This window comes from Apus apus, chromosome 2 (genome assembly GCF_020740795.1).
Source record: "Apus apus isolate bApuApu2 chromosome 2, bApuApu2.pri.cur, whole genome shotgun sequence".
NCBI lineage: Eukaryota > Metazoa > Chordata > Aves > Apodiformes > Apodidae > Apus > Apus apus.
In genome coordinates, this window is record NC_067283.1 from 26658454 (window position 1) to 26674697 (window position 16244).

Consider the following 16244-nt stretch of genomic DNA (forward strand, 5'->3'; position numbering starts at 1 on the left):
AAAAATCAAGATACTACTGCAAAAATGTTGTATAGCCTTTTGGCAGGGGAGCGGCATTGTTAGCTGACATTGATAATGAGATTTTTATATTATTAATACTCCTAGTTTTAGGGAAGAATTGTTATTTCATGTTTTTCCTACAATATGAGAGGAATCTGTGTAATCTGAGAAGTTCTTAGGATAATTTTAGTCTTTTAAGATGGTTATAGCCATTCAAGGATGTGCGTGGAAAAGTTTTGACCAAATTTGAAATGCATCTGCTAACGGCTGAGAGAGAGGTGGGAAGATGCTTACACATGAGCTCTGGTGGATTTATCTGAAGTTATTATAATGGTACCAATGCTATCTGTCAATCTTTCTCTTCTGCTGCAGGTGATTTTCCTCATTGCACACATGGCAGAAAGCATTATTTAAGCTAAAATGTACTGTGAACCTGGTTTTGAGATTATCTGCAGGCTAACTGCCTCTATGTTGGATGGGAAGGCAATCTCTTCATTTTAGAGCTGTAGCAGATGGTTTTATTTGAGCCCTATGTCCTTTTCAAAAGAGCTGTCATGTGTTAGTTTCTTACTAAATTACATTTTGCTGGCAGAGAAATCAAAACCTTTTTTTCTGTCAGTCTAGGTAGTAAAACTAGAATTCTCTTGGCTCCCAGTGCAGAATGCAGAACCATAATTTCCTGATTTCATGCAGTTTATTTTAGTTGATTCCTGCTGGGAGGTAGGATCACACCAAATTTCAACAGCTGTAGTATTTAGGTGTACCCTTGTGCCATTTTATGTAACATAATTTATAACTAAAAATTTGTGGCTATAACCCCTAAATATATAATATTAAAACTTGTGAAATATTTTAAATAACACACAATGTATTTTGCTTTCCTGTGAGCATACACCTTGCTTTTGTAATTTCTAGCTAACTTTTTCAGGTAATGTTACACTTCTTAAGTACTATATTCCAAAATTTACTTGCACTGGAGGTAGAGCCGAGCTCCTTGTGAGCTGTGGCACACATCACGGAGAAAGAAAACAAATTGTTCTGACCTACCACTGCAGAAAAATCCACTCATACAGTGAAATACTGTCAGATGTGGCATAGTCTGAATTTTTTTTTCTGTAATTTTAGAAATTTCTAAATATTGATGAAGCCTTTCTGAGTGCTGAAGTCTGTTGGCTAAGTTAAGTAGATGCTTAAGTGCTTTAGATACCGGATGCCCCTTGCAGTTGCTGCACTTTGACACTTTTTTTTCTTCTGTGGGAAAAAGGAGCATGAGATTTCCATCTGGACAAAGTGTTTGGGACTGGAGAAAGATATGCATGATAGGAGCATCAAAATCCCATTGGTAGTGAAAGTCTGGGGAGAAGTAATGTTCTGTAGCAGCTCCTGGAGTAGCAAGAAACCAGACTTAAAATGAGATGAGTAAAACAAAAGAAAGAAATGAATCCTGAGAGCAATTTTAATATTTAGAATACAATTTAAACAGATCTGAGCCACCACTGCCATGGTCCTGTTCAACTCTGCTCCCTATGGCACTCAGTCATCTTTAAGTTCGTTGCTGTGCAAGACAATTTGTCAAATGCTAATTTGTAAAACTTCCTTCAAATTTCATGTTTACAGAAAACTGCTTTATTTTTTATGGGCTAAGGTTGTATCTCATTAAAAGGGTGAGAGCCAAAACTGTTATTGTTGTTGTTCTGCCCCCTATATTATTCCAACATGCCTGTAATGGGGAAAACCATGTGCTCATTACTTTTTTTGGGGTAGGTTTTTGTTTTCTTTATGTTTAACTCAGTGAATCACAGAATCACAGAATCTTAGGGGGTGGAAGGGACCTCGAAAGATCATCTAGTCCAACCCCCCTGCCAGAGCAGGATCACCTAGAGCACATCACACAGGAACTCATCCAGGTGGGTTTTGAATGTCTCCAGCAAAGGAGACTCCACAACCTCTCTGGGCAGCCTGTTCTAGTGCTCTGTCACTCTCACAGTAAAGAAGTTTTTTTGAATATTCACCTTGAACCTCCTATGCTCCAATTTGGTCCCATTACCCCTTGTCCTATCACTGGTCAACACTGAGAAAAGCCTAACTCCATCTCCCTGACACTCACCCCTTACATATTTGTAAACATGGATGAGGTCACCCCTCAGTCTCCTCCAAGCTAAAGAGACCCAGCTCCCTCAGCCTTTCCTCATCAGGGAGATGTTCCACTCCCTTAATCCTCTTTGTGGCTCTGCACTGGACTCTCTCAAGCAGATCCCTGTCCTTCTTGAACTGAGGGGCCCAGAACTGGACACAACACTCCAGATGCGGCCTCACCAAGGCAGAATAGAGGGGGAGGAGAACCTCCCTTGACCTACTAACCACCCCCTTTCTAATGCACCCCAGGATGCCATTGGCCTTCTTAGCCACAAGGGCACATTGCTGGCTCATGGTCATCCTCCTGTCTACCAGGATTCCCAGGTCCCTTTCTCCTACACTGCTCTCCAGCAGGTCAGCCCCCAACCTGTGCTGGTACATGGGGTTGTTCTTCCCCAGGTGCAAGACTCTACACTTGCCCTTGTTGAATTTCATCAAGTTTCTCCCTGCCCAACTCTCCAGCCTGTCTAGGTCTCGCTGAATGGCAGCACAGCCTTCTGGAGTGTCAGCCTCTCCTCCCAGTTTAGTGTCATCAGCAAACTTGCTGAGGGCACACTCTGTTCCCTCATCTGGGTCATTGATGAAAATGACCAGCACCGGTCCCAGTACCGACCCCTGAGGGACTCCACTAGTCACAGACCTCCAACTAGATTCTGTCCCATTGACCAGAGCTCTCTGACTTCCTCCTTTCAACCAGTTCATGATCCAATCAGTGAATCATCTTGCTAGGTGGGCTCAGAGATCAGCACATGCCATGTTGATGCAGATGGAAAGATCACAGACAGCAATGTAAGAGGGTTGACATTACGTTAGTGCTAACTTGGGTTGGTTTATGCAGTTGAGAAGTGGTGTCCTTGGTTTGTTGTCTGTGATTCAAAAAAATAGTGAAGACTAGTAGGGACGTAGGAGACTACCTTGAACTTTCATTCTCATAGCTTCAGGGTTTGACAGTTTCCTTCAGTCCACTTCCAAGATTACCGTGGAGAAACATAGATGTGGTAACTTGAGGTGGTTTTTGTGTCCATTGCAGTGCAATTGTATGAGTTATTAATGCCAGGATTGCTGTTGCTTTTCCTCTGAGTGTAGAACAGGACACAGACCTTAGAGCATTCTCTGGTTGTGTGTATTTTGTGTGTTTTGGACTTCTGTGTTCTTATGTTTGTTTTTTTTGTCATGGTGGTTCTTTTTGTTGTTGTTTTCTTTGTTTTTCCAGCAAGACTTTTTAAATGTAAAGCTTGTGAAGGTAAATTTTGCTTAGTCCTTTTTTCTCCATCTCCAGACATTGTCTTGCCAATTTGTCTCTGCATGGTTTCTAATTTTTTTTAAAAGGTGTTTTTAGAACATACCTAACTACTTATATATTTAAAAAATTCTTTATATATTTTCACATGTAATGTATCTAACAAACAGAGCTTTTGGAGGAGTTTTCAAAACTCAGGATACCTGTGAAAATAATGTACTACCATAGCATGGCGGGGAAGGTTGAAAGAAGTAGTTATGCACCCTTTATGTACTTGGGTGCTTCAGCAAGAAATAAATATACCAGTCTTATGTTTAAAATTTGTCATCTTTATTTTGGATTCCAGGCTTTCTTCCATTTAGTAGTTAAAAAATGTTTCTTAAAATGCCAATTTGACACAAGTGGAATCCTGTGAGGGTAGTTCTGTTTGAGATTGAGGGCATTTTGCTTGTAGATAGCGTTGCAATCAAGACAATTATACAAAGGTAGTATGATATACTATCATGTTTCCAATTCACAGCATTGTTTAGAACTTTTCACTTAGTCATTAATGAAGTGATTTAGCAGCTCCTACGTTTATCTAAAATGGTCTGTTTTAAAATTATCTTGTTAATATACCATAGTATAAGCATGCTGTATTAGTGGAAGCTGTACCCTAGCCATTGTGCTGAATGCTACATAAAAAAACTGGTGGTGGGGTCTGCCTTTTGAGCTCCAGCAATTCTAGATGCTATTACTGAGAGAAAATGCATGTTGGAGATCAGGGCCCCTGTTTGGTCTCAGAAGTGTGCTAGCAGGTCTGCTCTCAAGTTTGGGCAGTGAGTAGAGTTTTCGTGAGTTGGATCAGTGCACAGCATGTGACTAACTTGAAAGTAATCTGACTTGCAGACTTCTTTTAGTGGGGGTGGGTGAGATAGACAGTAGCTGTAACGTAGGGCTTAGGTTGGCTTATGTAAAGTCTAGAAAACGAGTATATGAAGTAATTTTGCCTAAAGGACAAAGTGAGATGATCCAGAGAGCATGCTATAAAACTGATGTGGGAAAGAACATGAATCACTCTACTCTGCTTTCCAAATTAAATGCAGGAAGAAGTAATCCATGACCTAGGTGTATGGGGGGAGAAGTACAGGGAGGAGTCCAAGGTTGCAGGCACTGTGAGGAGTGAAGGCAGACATGGTAGCTGCCTTGCCCTGAGCTGTGTCAGGGGGAAGTACACAGTCACATGCCTTCAGCTTGCTAAGGCCTGTATTGGGATCATGTAAATAATATGGAATGATGTATGTGAGAGCAAGAAATTGGATATGCATCTTCTGAAGAATCATAAGTTTTGTCATTATTTGTGTTTTAGTAGTTAGAAAGCTGACTTAAAAAAGTACCCAATACCAACCAAATAAGTTGTATTTTCTGGCTTTCCTGAGTTGCATCATCACTGTATTTCAATTTCTTTGATGTTTTTTAATTGATGAAAATACATCACATAAGTAGCCTAGTTCTTTGCAGGTATGAAGACTTTAAACGTTGTTGGTTTTTGTAACCGTTAAGTTTTCCCTTTTGTGTTTTTTTTCTCCTTTGTCTGATGTTATTTGCTTTGATGCGATGACATTCTTTTCAGCTTGGCATTTAGACAAAGGTTTCTGATGTGTTCTTGCCATTTTGTGTCATAACTAGCTTTTAACACTTAGTATCAAATTAAGCCAGAGTTTTTTGTTGATTTTGTTCTGGTTTTCTGCAGTGGACAGGCCAAAATCCCAGCAAATCAGAACTTCTGGCACCATAAGGCGAACTTCTTCTTTGGACACAATAACAGGACCTTACCTCACAGGACAGTGGCCACGTGATCCCCACGTACACTACCCTTCATGTATGAAAGATAAATCTACTCAGGTAAAAATATGTAAAACAAGACAACAAATATGTTTCATGTAATGTTTGTCTTCCTGATAATACTTTTGTCACCTGGTCTGGAATTTTAGTTCAACCTAATTCTGAAGAACTGTGGGTTCACTTAATTTTATTACAAGTACAAAGCCCTAAAATAGGGTAGAGTAATGCTTTTTAATCAGTGTCAATTCAGTAGCATGGTATGCAACAGGTAATATTTTTGTAGTTTTAGAAAACAGTTGTTAAATATAATTTTCTCTATGTGGACAGATCTCTTGAGGCTAAAAAAGCAGATTTCAATCTCAGCCTTTCATCTGATTTATTTTGAAGCTGCTGTATGTGAAATTTACTGGGTTTTTTTTTTGTTGTTTTTTTTTTTGAAGGTTCTGTAGTAGTGGCTGACAAACAGACAATTTTACTAAATTGTGGTAATAAATCTGTGGGTCTCAGAAAGTGTATTTGTGTGTTTGTGGGGAAGGAGGAGAGGGTTCGCTGTTAAGAATTGATCAGTTCATCACTGGATGGGAAATTGGGAAGAGGAAGCTGGGGGTGAGCATGTAATGTGGTTCAGAGATATTCCCTCTGGTGCTTAGTAGCAAGAATGAAACAAAAATGCTTTGTGGAAGAGTTGCCTCTAGAAGCCAGACATCAGAATGAGAGCCTTGCCACCAGCTACAAAGGGGAGGCTACTGAGATTATTTACGGTCTGATGCCCTTGTGATACCTTTGGATCCTCCTCAGGGCTTTGTCCTTTGCAGGAACCTCTGGCAGGTAGGCTGCTGTGACGTTCACTGTGCTCCAGTGCTCTTATGCTAGAAGGCTGAACATTATTTCTTGCCTATTCCTCTTCATACTGGAGCTTCTTGCCCACAGAGATGACCACTGTGAAACAGGTTAAAAATATATACTTCTAAAAATACTGCAAATTATTAGGAAAAGAGTTGCATTCTTGGTTTTTCAGTAGTGTTAGTAGGGCATGGAGTAAGTAATCTGAGTTTGTGTTCTAAACTAAGTTGGAAACGAGAAAAAACTATCTTTGGTCATGTTTTCCATCTACAGGCCAAGTAGGAATGGTTGTTAAATCAGTTTTCTGTTTCTTGTGCCATGATTCTGGCCTGCTGTTATGGGTGTCCTGCAAAGAAAAATGTCCTATCTTTTGCTTATAAGACTTTTGTGCGACTAAAGAATTGTTTTTAACGGAAGCTTGTGTTGTCACAGTACATATGATACCTTCAAAACATTAAGGATTTTTTTGTCATAACTTCACCTGTAGGTGTGCAGGTTTTGCTTGCAACATGCTTGTCACGCATTCTGTCACTATTTCTTAGAACAAATGCAGAAGCTCTTTGAGGTGATTCTAGGTTTTAGTCTTTTGTGTAATACTGAATTTCTCAGGATAAGACAGAATCATAGAATGTATAAATAATTTTCCACATCTCTTTATAAGCCACTGTGATGCAACATAGGTAGTTCTGTGAGGGCAGAAGGTAACCGTAGAATGCTTAGAAGGCAAAAAATGGTGTCTGTTATGATCCAGAAATCAGATTTAATGAATTTAGGAATCTGATGATGAAAATTGTTCAAGGAAACTACTGGAAACTGTGGGGAACCTTTAAGAAAATGCTGTCTTCATGTCCTACTCATTTTTTTTGAAACCAGCCAGCCAGTTTTAGCAAAAAGAAGCAGCAGTCATATTTACTGTCATGAAAGATCTACCTAAAAGGCTTTAAATGCTGGATTCTCTTCCAAGGTGCTGTCCTTTCACAATACTGTATGATGAAAGCCTTTGTATTTTGAAATTGTAATTTCCATTCAGGAGGTTTTTGGTAGCATGCTTTGTAGTTACTGTATTTCTTAACCCCTCTCTCATAAAAATATATATCCATTTCAAACTTTGCAAATACCCTTATGGGTAGAAAATTTAGAATATTTAAACATTCACAAACAAACCTTTTCTCTAGCTACAGAAAAGAGAAACAAACTTGTTCTATAAATATTTGAGCTCCAAGCATTTGGCAGTAAAATTGCTTTCCTAGTGAGCTCAAGTAAGTGTTTAGGTTATTTGACCTGTTGGCTGCCACCCTTTGCCTCATTCAGAAACAAAGCTCAGGGAGGAAAAAATAAAAATTTTTCCCTTTTCAGCGTAATCAAATGTAACAGAGAGGAAAGGCAGTACTGTTGTCATGACAAAGTGCAGTAGTATTTCAAAGGGAGAAGGGCAGGGAAGTTTCGTGGTTTGGATATCTTCAAATAAGGAATTATATTTTAGCTGTCTTTTTGTTCAAATTATGCATTTAGCAGTGTTGAAGTTGAGTTGAAAAACATGTCTTGGCTACTTGGAACTATATGAATATGTACAATGTAACAAGCATAGTGATTGGCACATTGATTTTCAGGTTGTTTTTTTTTCTTAATAAAATATTCACTAGTGAGGCTTGTAGATTAACTTGATCATAAAATACTGACTTGAGTTGTGTTTTGGTTGTGTGGGGTTTTTGTTGTTTGAGCTCTGTGTAGTTTGAAAAATATCTAATTTCAAGAACTCAGGTTGATTTCCAAGTTGTTGATAGGATGCATGCATGGCAAATTAAGTTAAATTAAATTAAAGCCTTGCTCTTTGTCTGAGTGCCAGCACAAGTACTTCCACTACTTCATGTCTGTCGGCTAAGTAACTGTTCAGCTCATGGGAGTGCATATAGTTTACAGTAGCTAAAAATAATAACACTTGGTAGTTTAACAGAGTGAAAGGTGGGAACAAAATAAATAATAAGAAAATAATTAAAATAAATCTTTTTTTTTTTTTTTTGGTATGAGCGTGTTTCATTGGAGAATAAATTATCTCTTACTTCTAAATTCATTAACAGTGCTGTCAGTATAACTTTAATTGTAGGTGGAATAATTATTTCTCTTTCAGGGGTACTTTTTGTCCCTAATTAAACATTAATTTAAAATCCAAATTTTGTGCAAGTTGATGAAGTTGGTGATTATGACTGTTTCAAGTTCATTAGAATTCTTGTATTTAAAAAAAAAGTCAGATTCTGATCTTCACTGTGATTAGATAAACTTTTAATGAGCTTTATTCCAAGTCCTTGTTTCCCACTTAGGGTTTTGAACCTGTATGGTGAATAAAATGTTTATTCTTTCTCTAAAATTAAATCAGGATTTAAAAAAATAATTTAATAGTATCTTATTATTTAAATAGAGGAAACAATGTTGCTTGTTTGTTTAGTTTCTGTTGTATCTTGGAGAATAGTAGCAATAGTTCGTATTTCTGTCTCTCTTGCCCACCTCATTTTTTTCAACTGAGAACACTGAAGAGAATTGAGGTTGTTATGTTTGCTTTTGGAACAATATACTATGACACTGTGCATTGTGACATTTAGACAGTTCCAGATTTCTAAGAGTTCTCTATGTGTTTATGCTTGTGTGTGTATGGGTGCATACGCATACAACTAGCTGATCTTTAAGGAGCAGCAAGTTTTAGATGATCAGAGCTACACCATTTTATTTAGTAGTGTATTAAGTCTTTCAGAAATGCAGGGAAACTTACTATCACAGGAAGTTGTTATATAAGTTGATACACTTCATGATCCCCTTCCCAAGGTTCTCCACTGTCCTGCTTCCTTTTCCTTTTCAGTAAAATTTGAACTTTTCAATAAGGCTGTTTAAAACTCAGAATAGCTTCCTTCCCTGTTTTTTGCATCTCTTTTGGGAGCACTGGTGGAGCAATTCTGTGTACTTCTCCTTCATGCTATACATGTAAGTATTTCCCCCTTCCTCATATAAGGAGCAATTCAATGTTGTGCCTAACCTCAGAATCTTCAGAAACATTTGGATAACTGTCATAGTATATTAATTTAATTATTTGGTAGTAACTAAATAATTTGCAAGATTAAATGTTAAAAAGAAGGAGAAATAGGGATAAACATATGATGTTGATGTCGTAACAAAGATAATGCCAGTTCAAGTTCATCTGTCTAATCTTTCCTGATCTAAGTAATAAAAAGAACAGATGACCCAAGTGGAATATGATTCAGTGATTTTCTGCACACCCTCCCCAACTGACTTCTTAAACTGGATTCCAATATGCATGGATCTGCCTTTTTCATTGTATATGGCAATTACATATTGCACAAATGGAAATGAAGAAAATTTGCAAAATGCTTTTCAGAATTTTTATTTCTCTCTGAGGAATAACACAGTTTCTAAACTTGAATGGCTGGCTAAAATATGTGTTCGTTGTTCTTTTGTGTGGGTCAAAGCCTTCATGTAGTTACTTCTCACTAGTCACGCGAGTAATGTTTTGTTTTCTTTTGGGTAGAAATTCTGTTGCTTAAAAATTAATATAAGAAAGCAGGAGTCTTAATTACATGAAGCTTTTTTATTGGTGTTATTAGTTTGGTTTATTAGTTATCATGGCTTTAATGGGATATTTTAATGACATACTTTGGGAGGAAGAGACAAGGAGAAAAAGATGTGTCATGTAACTATGAATTTATCATTCTATTTTTTCTTAACCTGTATGATGTTTAAGTCGAGTCCCCTATACTCAAAATAGCTTGTATCTCTCTAGGCTTTTTCTTCTGTAAAATTTCTAGAGGCCCTTCCTGTCTGCAGGCTCATCAGACTTTATCTTCTAGTGCCATTCTTGCATTTTCTTTGAATGTGGAAGTTCTTCAAAGACATTATTACTTCCCCTGTAAAAGCTGGACTTGTGTTCTTAATCTTTGCACCAAGCCCCCAATGTAGTTAATCTGGAATGCAGGCTAGATATAGTAATTAGAGTGAAGGGCTGGCAATAAAATGTGAGATATTTAGAGTAATGCAGTCTTATTTTAGGTTTAGGTAGGTTAGTACTCCGTACAGTCATTCTGAGCTAAATGAAGTGGAAAGAATGTAGGTGTATATCCCTGACACGGGTAGAAAAGTAAGGCAGAATTACCAAATGCGTTGGAAGAAATGCTAATCTCAACAAGGTTGGGTGAGTTAGAACAATGATAATTGTGATTTACATTAAGACTGAAGAGAGCAACCAGATGTGGTGTTCTCAGCTTGTCCTATCCCATGCACATGCTTTAAGCATTGTGTCAACTGGAACTGGGACCATGAACCCTTCACATTTTGAAACATCGGAAATCTTCCTGTTGAAATTGCAGTATGTGTTACTTAATGTTCTCAAGGTTCTCCTCTTAAAATGTTTGAAATCTTAGCTTCTGAGTATAAACTTGAAGAAATAATCCTTTGGTTTCATCAAGTTCAGTTCAAACTTCAGTGATGCTGTAAATTTGTTTCAGCTCTGAAATATTATGACTTTCACAGAGCCTACGAACTTTCTTACTGCATTTCTGAGTTGAGGTGCAGCAACTTTGATTTTGTTTATGATGATTCAGAAAGTTTTCTTCAAGTACTGTTTTGGGTTACTTTTTTACTTTCAATATTTTTTTAGTATGTTTAACATATAAGAAGTAGACTTGCAGCTTCAAATTAAGGCTTCCATGAATAAGCCTGTTTTGTAGAGGTTGTAAATACAGATGGCAAAACAGTTTTCATGAAATGTGGCTTACCAAGGTTGCTGTACATTGCCATCTTATTTGTGGTGTAAATTACACCATTCAAGTGAGGTATGAAGTGCTAATACACAAACTAAACTTACTAAAGCAGATTTTCTGTTTGAATGTAACAAATGTGGGGTTCTTTTCATAGAATCCTAGGGGTTGGAAGGGACCTCGAAAGATCATCTAGTTCAACCCCCCTGCCAGAGCAGGGTCACCTAGAGTACATCACACAGGAAGGCGTCCAAGCGGGTTTTGAATGTCTCCAGAGAAGGAGACTCCACAACCTCTCTGGGCAGCCTGTTCCAGTGCTCTGTCACTCTCACAGTAAAAAAAAAATTTCTGATATTCACCTTAAACCTCCTCTGCTCCAATTTGTATCCATTACTCCTTGTCCTGTCACTGGTCATCACTGAAAAAAGCTTAACTCCATCTTCTTGACACTCACCCTTTATGTATTTGTAAACATGGATGAGGTCACCCCTCAGTCTCCTCCAACGTAAAGAGACCCAGCTCCCTCAGCCTTTCCTCATAAGGGAGATGTTCCACTCCCTTAATCATCTTTGTAGCTCTGTGCTGGACTCTTTCAAGCAGTTCCCTGTCCTTCTTGAACTGAGGGGCCCAGAACTGGACACAACACTCCAGATGCGGCCTCACCAATGCAGAATAGAGGGGGAGGAGAACCTCTCTTGACCTACTAACCACACCCTTTCTAATGCACCCCAGGATGCCATTGGCCTTCTTAGCCACAAGGGCACATTGCTGGCTCATGGTCATCCTCCTGTCTACCAGGACCCCCAGGTCCCTTTCTCCTACACTGCTCTCCAGCAGGTCAGCCCCCAACCTGTACTGGTACATGGTGTTTTTCTTCCCCAGGTGCAAGACTCTACACTTGCCCTTGTTGAACTTCATCAGGTTTTTCCCCGCCCAAATCTCCAGCCTGTCTAGGTCTCTCTGAATGGCAGCACAGCCTTCTGGTGTGTCAGCCACTCCTCCCAGCTTGGTGTCATCAGCAAACTTGCTGAGTGCACGCTCTGTTCCCTCATCCAGGTCGTTGATGAAGATGTTGAACAACACCGGTCCCAGTACCGACCCCTGAGGGACTCCACTAGTCACAGGCCTCCAACTAGATTCTGCCCCAATTTTTAAATTAAAAAGCTTTTGCTTGAATATAAGGATTTTGAGTTACAAACACAAAACATATCTTTGTATAATGTGGGTTACGATATATTATAACAGCAATGTAATAGGGTTCAAATAAGACTGGATTGCTGTAATGTTCTAGTAACTGCTTATGATCTGTTATCTTTTAACCTTTTTTCTCTTTTCTAGCTGAATACAAATGGACCATTAATGTAACACTGCCTGACTTCAGTACTGTTGGAGGAACATTCTATAGTATTTGTAATCTAATACTACAAATAAAAGGGAGGATCACAGGTAGTCTGCCTCCTATATACTGATAGCTTGAGTGTATATTTTGAAAGGTGGTGACTTGATTCAGTTTACCAGAGATTGAAGCAACTGTGGAATTCGTTTTAAGGGAGATAGTGTTTGAATGGAAGAGTATGTCAAAGCATATTTGAGAAAATACAAATTTCAGTGTTAAGTGAATGGATGTTTTTATATTTGTGTTTTTTGATTTCTTGTTAGTTCATCTGCAATATTAGGATTCCCACCTCTCTCTACTAACAGTCACCAGTGTTGATTAAGTTCTTCAGGATGGTGGTATTAGTTTGTTTTTGTTCTTGCTATCTGGGTCAATATTTGTGTTCATGGAAAAATACAGGCAAACTGTTGCCTTCTACATAAGGCTTTGTTTTTTTTAACCATTTACTTCTCTTTGCAGAACACTTCAGAGAATTTGGTACAGTATATTTTCTTTTATTTCTCTCTAGACACCTAGCTGTTGGGCTGAAGAAGGAGCAGAAAAGAGATCCCATCAGCGCTCAGCATCATGGGGAAGTGCTGATCAACTAAAAGAGGTGAGAAGTTCTGCGCAGTGTAGCCTTTCAAGTTTTGCTGTGCCTAAGACATTTTTAAATTCTTATCTGCAGTCCAGGAAACTACACCCTTTCCCTCCCCTCTGTTGCTTTTGAAACAAGTTTTACCTCCAACGAAAGAGTTGTTTCAAGAGTGGTTGTTATTTTATGCCTGTTGGATTTCCTCCCTTCCTACTACACAGTGTTGGCTGTGAAGGAGTGGCTGGAGGGAGTGCTGAGGAACCAGCTGCTTGCTGCTTACTAATTTTTCTGTTCAGAGTTGCCTTAGCTACCTTTATGTCCTTTAATGCTGCTCTTGTGAAAGAGGCAAAGCGTAAGTCAGTATATTAGTGTACTGTTGTATAGAAATTTTATTTAGGTTTAAGGGTGGGGGTAGAGGGGATGTGACTTTTCACAAATGAAAAAGACGGGTAAGTGTTCATACAGTAATGGTATGAGCACTTGAAATGGTCTTTAATCGTATGTATTTTGATATAGACCACAATTGCAACTAAAAAGAAGCCACCAAAAGGGAATTGGATTTGCATCATGAGAAAGCAGATAAATGATCTCCAGCTCAGCTGAAATTACAATATTTCAGTTTTTTGTCCCAGGAAACTCCACTCTGTCTAGAGTTTGTGTAATTCTAGCTCTGTCCAGTACCCAGTAACTAGCCTGAAGTCAGCCTCATGGCCCTGTCAGGAAGGGTGCAACCTCTCTTCAAGAGCTACACCTTGATTTTTAAGAAATTAATCTTGCAGCATGTTCTTTTGCAGCATGTTCTTATCAGATGGGACTTTTCCCTGATACTCTGGAAAAAGTCTATTCTGCATCTTCTAACTCCCTGCTTAATAAGACATTAAAAAATGAGAAGTGTATCTGTTGTCTGAGGAGAGGATGTTACTTGCAATGTATAGTCCTTTCCAGACAGCCATTGATGCAGTAGTAGTTGTCTAAAGGAGTGATGTAAGTTTAATTACTTGAATTTTAGAATCAGATTTGACAAATATGAAATAATCTTGTATTCCAGTGGTGACAGTAGCCTCATGTTTAAAGATCAGGTCCTGGACCAAAGAGAAGTCAATCCAAAAAGGATTCTCTCTTCCCATCTCATCGAGTACCTGTTATGAATCCCATCATAGCTGATTTATTAGTACATGGTCCTTGAGTTGCCTGGGTGACTTCATTTGCAGCTGTGAGGAAGCACTCAGAATCATAGATTAAATTCCCAGAAATTAGTGCAGAAGGAGTTTTGCATCTAAAAAGTTTTGACTCAAGCATTACCTACCAGCACAAAGAAATTGTAGCAAAGGCAGGAACAGCATCTGTATTTGCAGGATAGCTCTTGCTTGCTCTTGGTAAGAGACCGTCCTTCATCTTCTGGCAGTTCCCTATCAAGTTCTGCAATGAGCAGCTCTTCTTCACCACAGGGCTGTGACTGTCAGTGATAGCGAAACCTCCAATGTGTGAGTGAGTCTCTGCCTTTTGATAAGTGATCCATTGTAATAGGTTGCCATCCCCTTTATGGACTGACCACAAGAGAAAGATAAGAAACATGTTGCCGATGGGTTTCATGGTTCCTTTCTGATAGAACACAGTAATGGCAAAAAATTGGCTGTGTGGAAAGGAACTGTATCAAAATTTTGCAATGGTTGTTCACGCCAAAACCTGTCCTTGCCTTTTCCAGCTTACAGTTCTTTCCCTTCCTCTGTTTTCTTCGGCTTCTCAAGCCAGGTTTCCCAGGTTCATAGTCCCAGTGTTGTTCTGTGTGCATTATTCAGACAGTGCTCACCTGTCTTGAGTTCTTGCTCAATTATCTTCCAGTTCCATGCCTGTTCTTCTCTGTCCCTAATTTGGCTTCTGTTCTGTGCCTTTCTTTTTCCTGTACCTCACCTGTAAGTCCCAATTGCAGCTTCTCTGTCTGGCTACTTAGTGCCTGTATGGTGGATGTTAATAGTTTGTTCAGTAACAACAGTATCTGTACACTCAGTTTCCTTGTGCCACAGTTAGTTTCCTTGTGCCACAGTCAGTTTCCTTGTGCCACAGTCAGTTTCCTTGTGCCACAGTCAGTTTCCTTGTGCCACAGTCAGTTTCCTTGTGCCACAGTCAGTTTCCTTGTGCCACAGTCAGTTTCCTTGTGCCACAGTCAGTTTCCTTGTGCCACAGTCAGTTTCCTTGTGCCACAGTCAGTTTCCTTGTGCCACAGTCAGTTTCCTTGTGCCACAGTCATCAGCAGTTTCTGGAAGGAGAAATTCTCTCGGGCAGTTCTGTTCAAATTGAAAATCCCAGTAGAGACAGAATTGCTAGCAAATGTAGCTGCCAGTTCCAAACAACTTTCCTGAACCTGTAGAAACTGAAATTTTTGCTAAAGCTTTGCCAAATGTAAAGGTTTTTTCCAAGGCAGTAGAGGGGCACATTCACAGCATAAAGGACCCCTAGACAAATGCTTGGCTTTCTCTTCCAAAGCACTGGACAGGAGAGTTTCCCACAAAAAAAGCTACAGTAATGTGTGGTAGCATGTAAAATGATAAAATTATGTACATCCCCCATTTGTTTTAATCTCGTTCTTAAAACAACTCTAATACTTGTACTGAAATCTCTGATGGAAGGAGGTTAGGAGAGCTGACTGTTGCATGGTAGACTTCATAGAAACTTTGCCAAAGGTCTGGGTAGCTGAAAGCAAGAGCTTAAGTAGTGGAAATAGAAGTACCACCTCTCCTGAGCAACTGCATTTGTTACGAGTAACTTAGGTAACAGTAGTTCTGCTCAGCATTTTGAATTGATTCCTATAGGATTTGACAGTAAACAAGTAGATAGCTGTTAGTTTCCTTGGCTGGTTTTAGCAGTTTGGATGAATGTTTTCTTGTTCCAGTAACTGATGGAATGATTTCTAGCATGTGTTTTTTATTATGTTGTTGCTGTAAATCAGCCAAATCCTTGCATGTATAGTATTAATTGGTTTTGATGAAAAAAGATTGAATGTGCTTTTAAGTTTAATTTCCCCCCCCCCTTGTTAGTTTGAGAGCTATTACCATTAAATGCATTTATTTAACACAACTGGGAGCTCTTTTTAAAAGATGTATATTTATAAAACCTAAAAATGAGTGTATAGACTTAAGATCCCAAGTAAGCAAATGAATTCTGGATTGGCACATTAAAAAATTTCACTTTGAATAGTTGAAATTTTTTTTGCCCTTGAATTGAAATTAATGGGTGTCAGGGCTGAATCTGTCTAGCAGTGAGACAGACAATGCTTTCTTTCTTGTAGTGAGTCTATTAAAAATTTACAGCTCCCAATAAGAACTTTGGGATGGTAGAATATACCTTTTTATCACCTCCAAACAAGATATGATTTTTTTTTTCTTTATTCTGTAGGGATCTACTGCTTGTTTTTACGAAGTCTTGGATATAACTTATCGTGAGAAAACACCAAATTGCTTTAACATTATTTTA

The 16244-nt window shown here is 38.7% G+C and overlaps 1 protein-coding gene across 5 annotated transcripts in view; it reads left to right on the forward strand.

The window, feature by feature from the left end:
• Nucleotides 1–16244, forward strand: part of GLCCI1 (glucocorticoid induced 1) — a 57704-nt gene that overhangs the window by 15867 nt on the left and 25593 nt on the right. For all 5 annotated transcript variants that reach the window (XR_007888582.1, XM_051610340.1, XM_051610342.1 and 2 more), the window contains exons 2-3: nucleotides 5109–5260; nucleotides 12708–12794. Coding sequence is in view for 4 of the 5 variants with exons in the window: in XM_051610340.1 (XP_051466300.1) it covers nucleotides 5109–5260; nucleotides 12708–12794 (239 nt within the window). In the remaining variant the exon portion in view is untranslated. The remainder of the gene's footprint in view (nucleotides 1–5108; nucleotides 5261–12707; nucleotides 12795–16244) is intronic.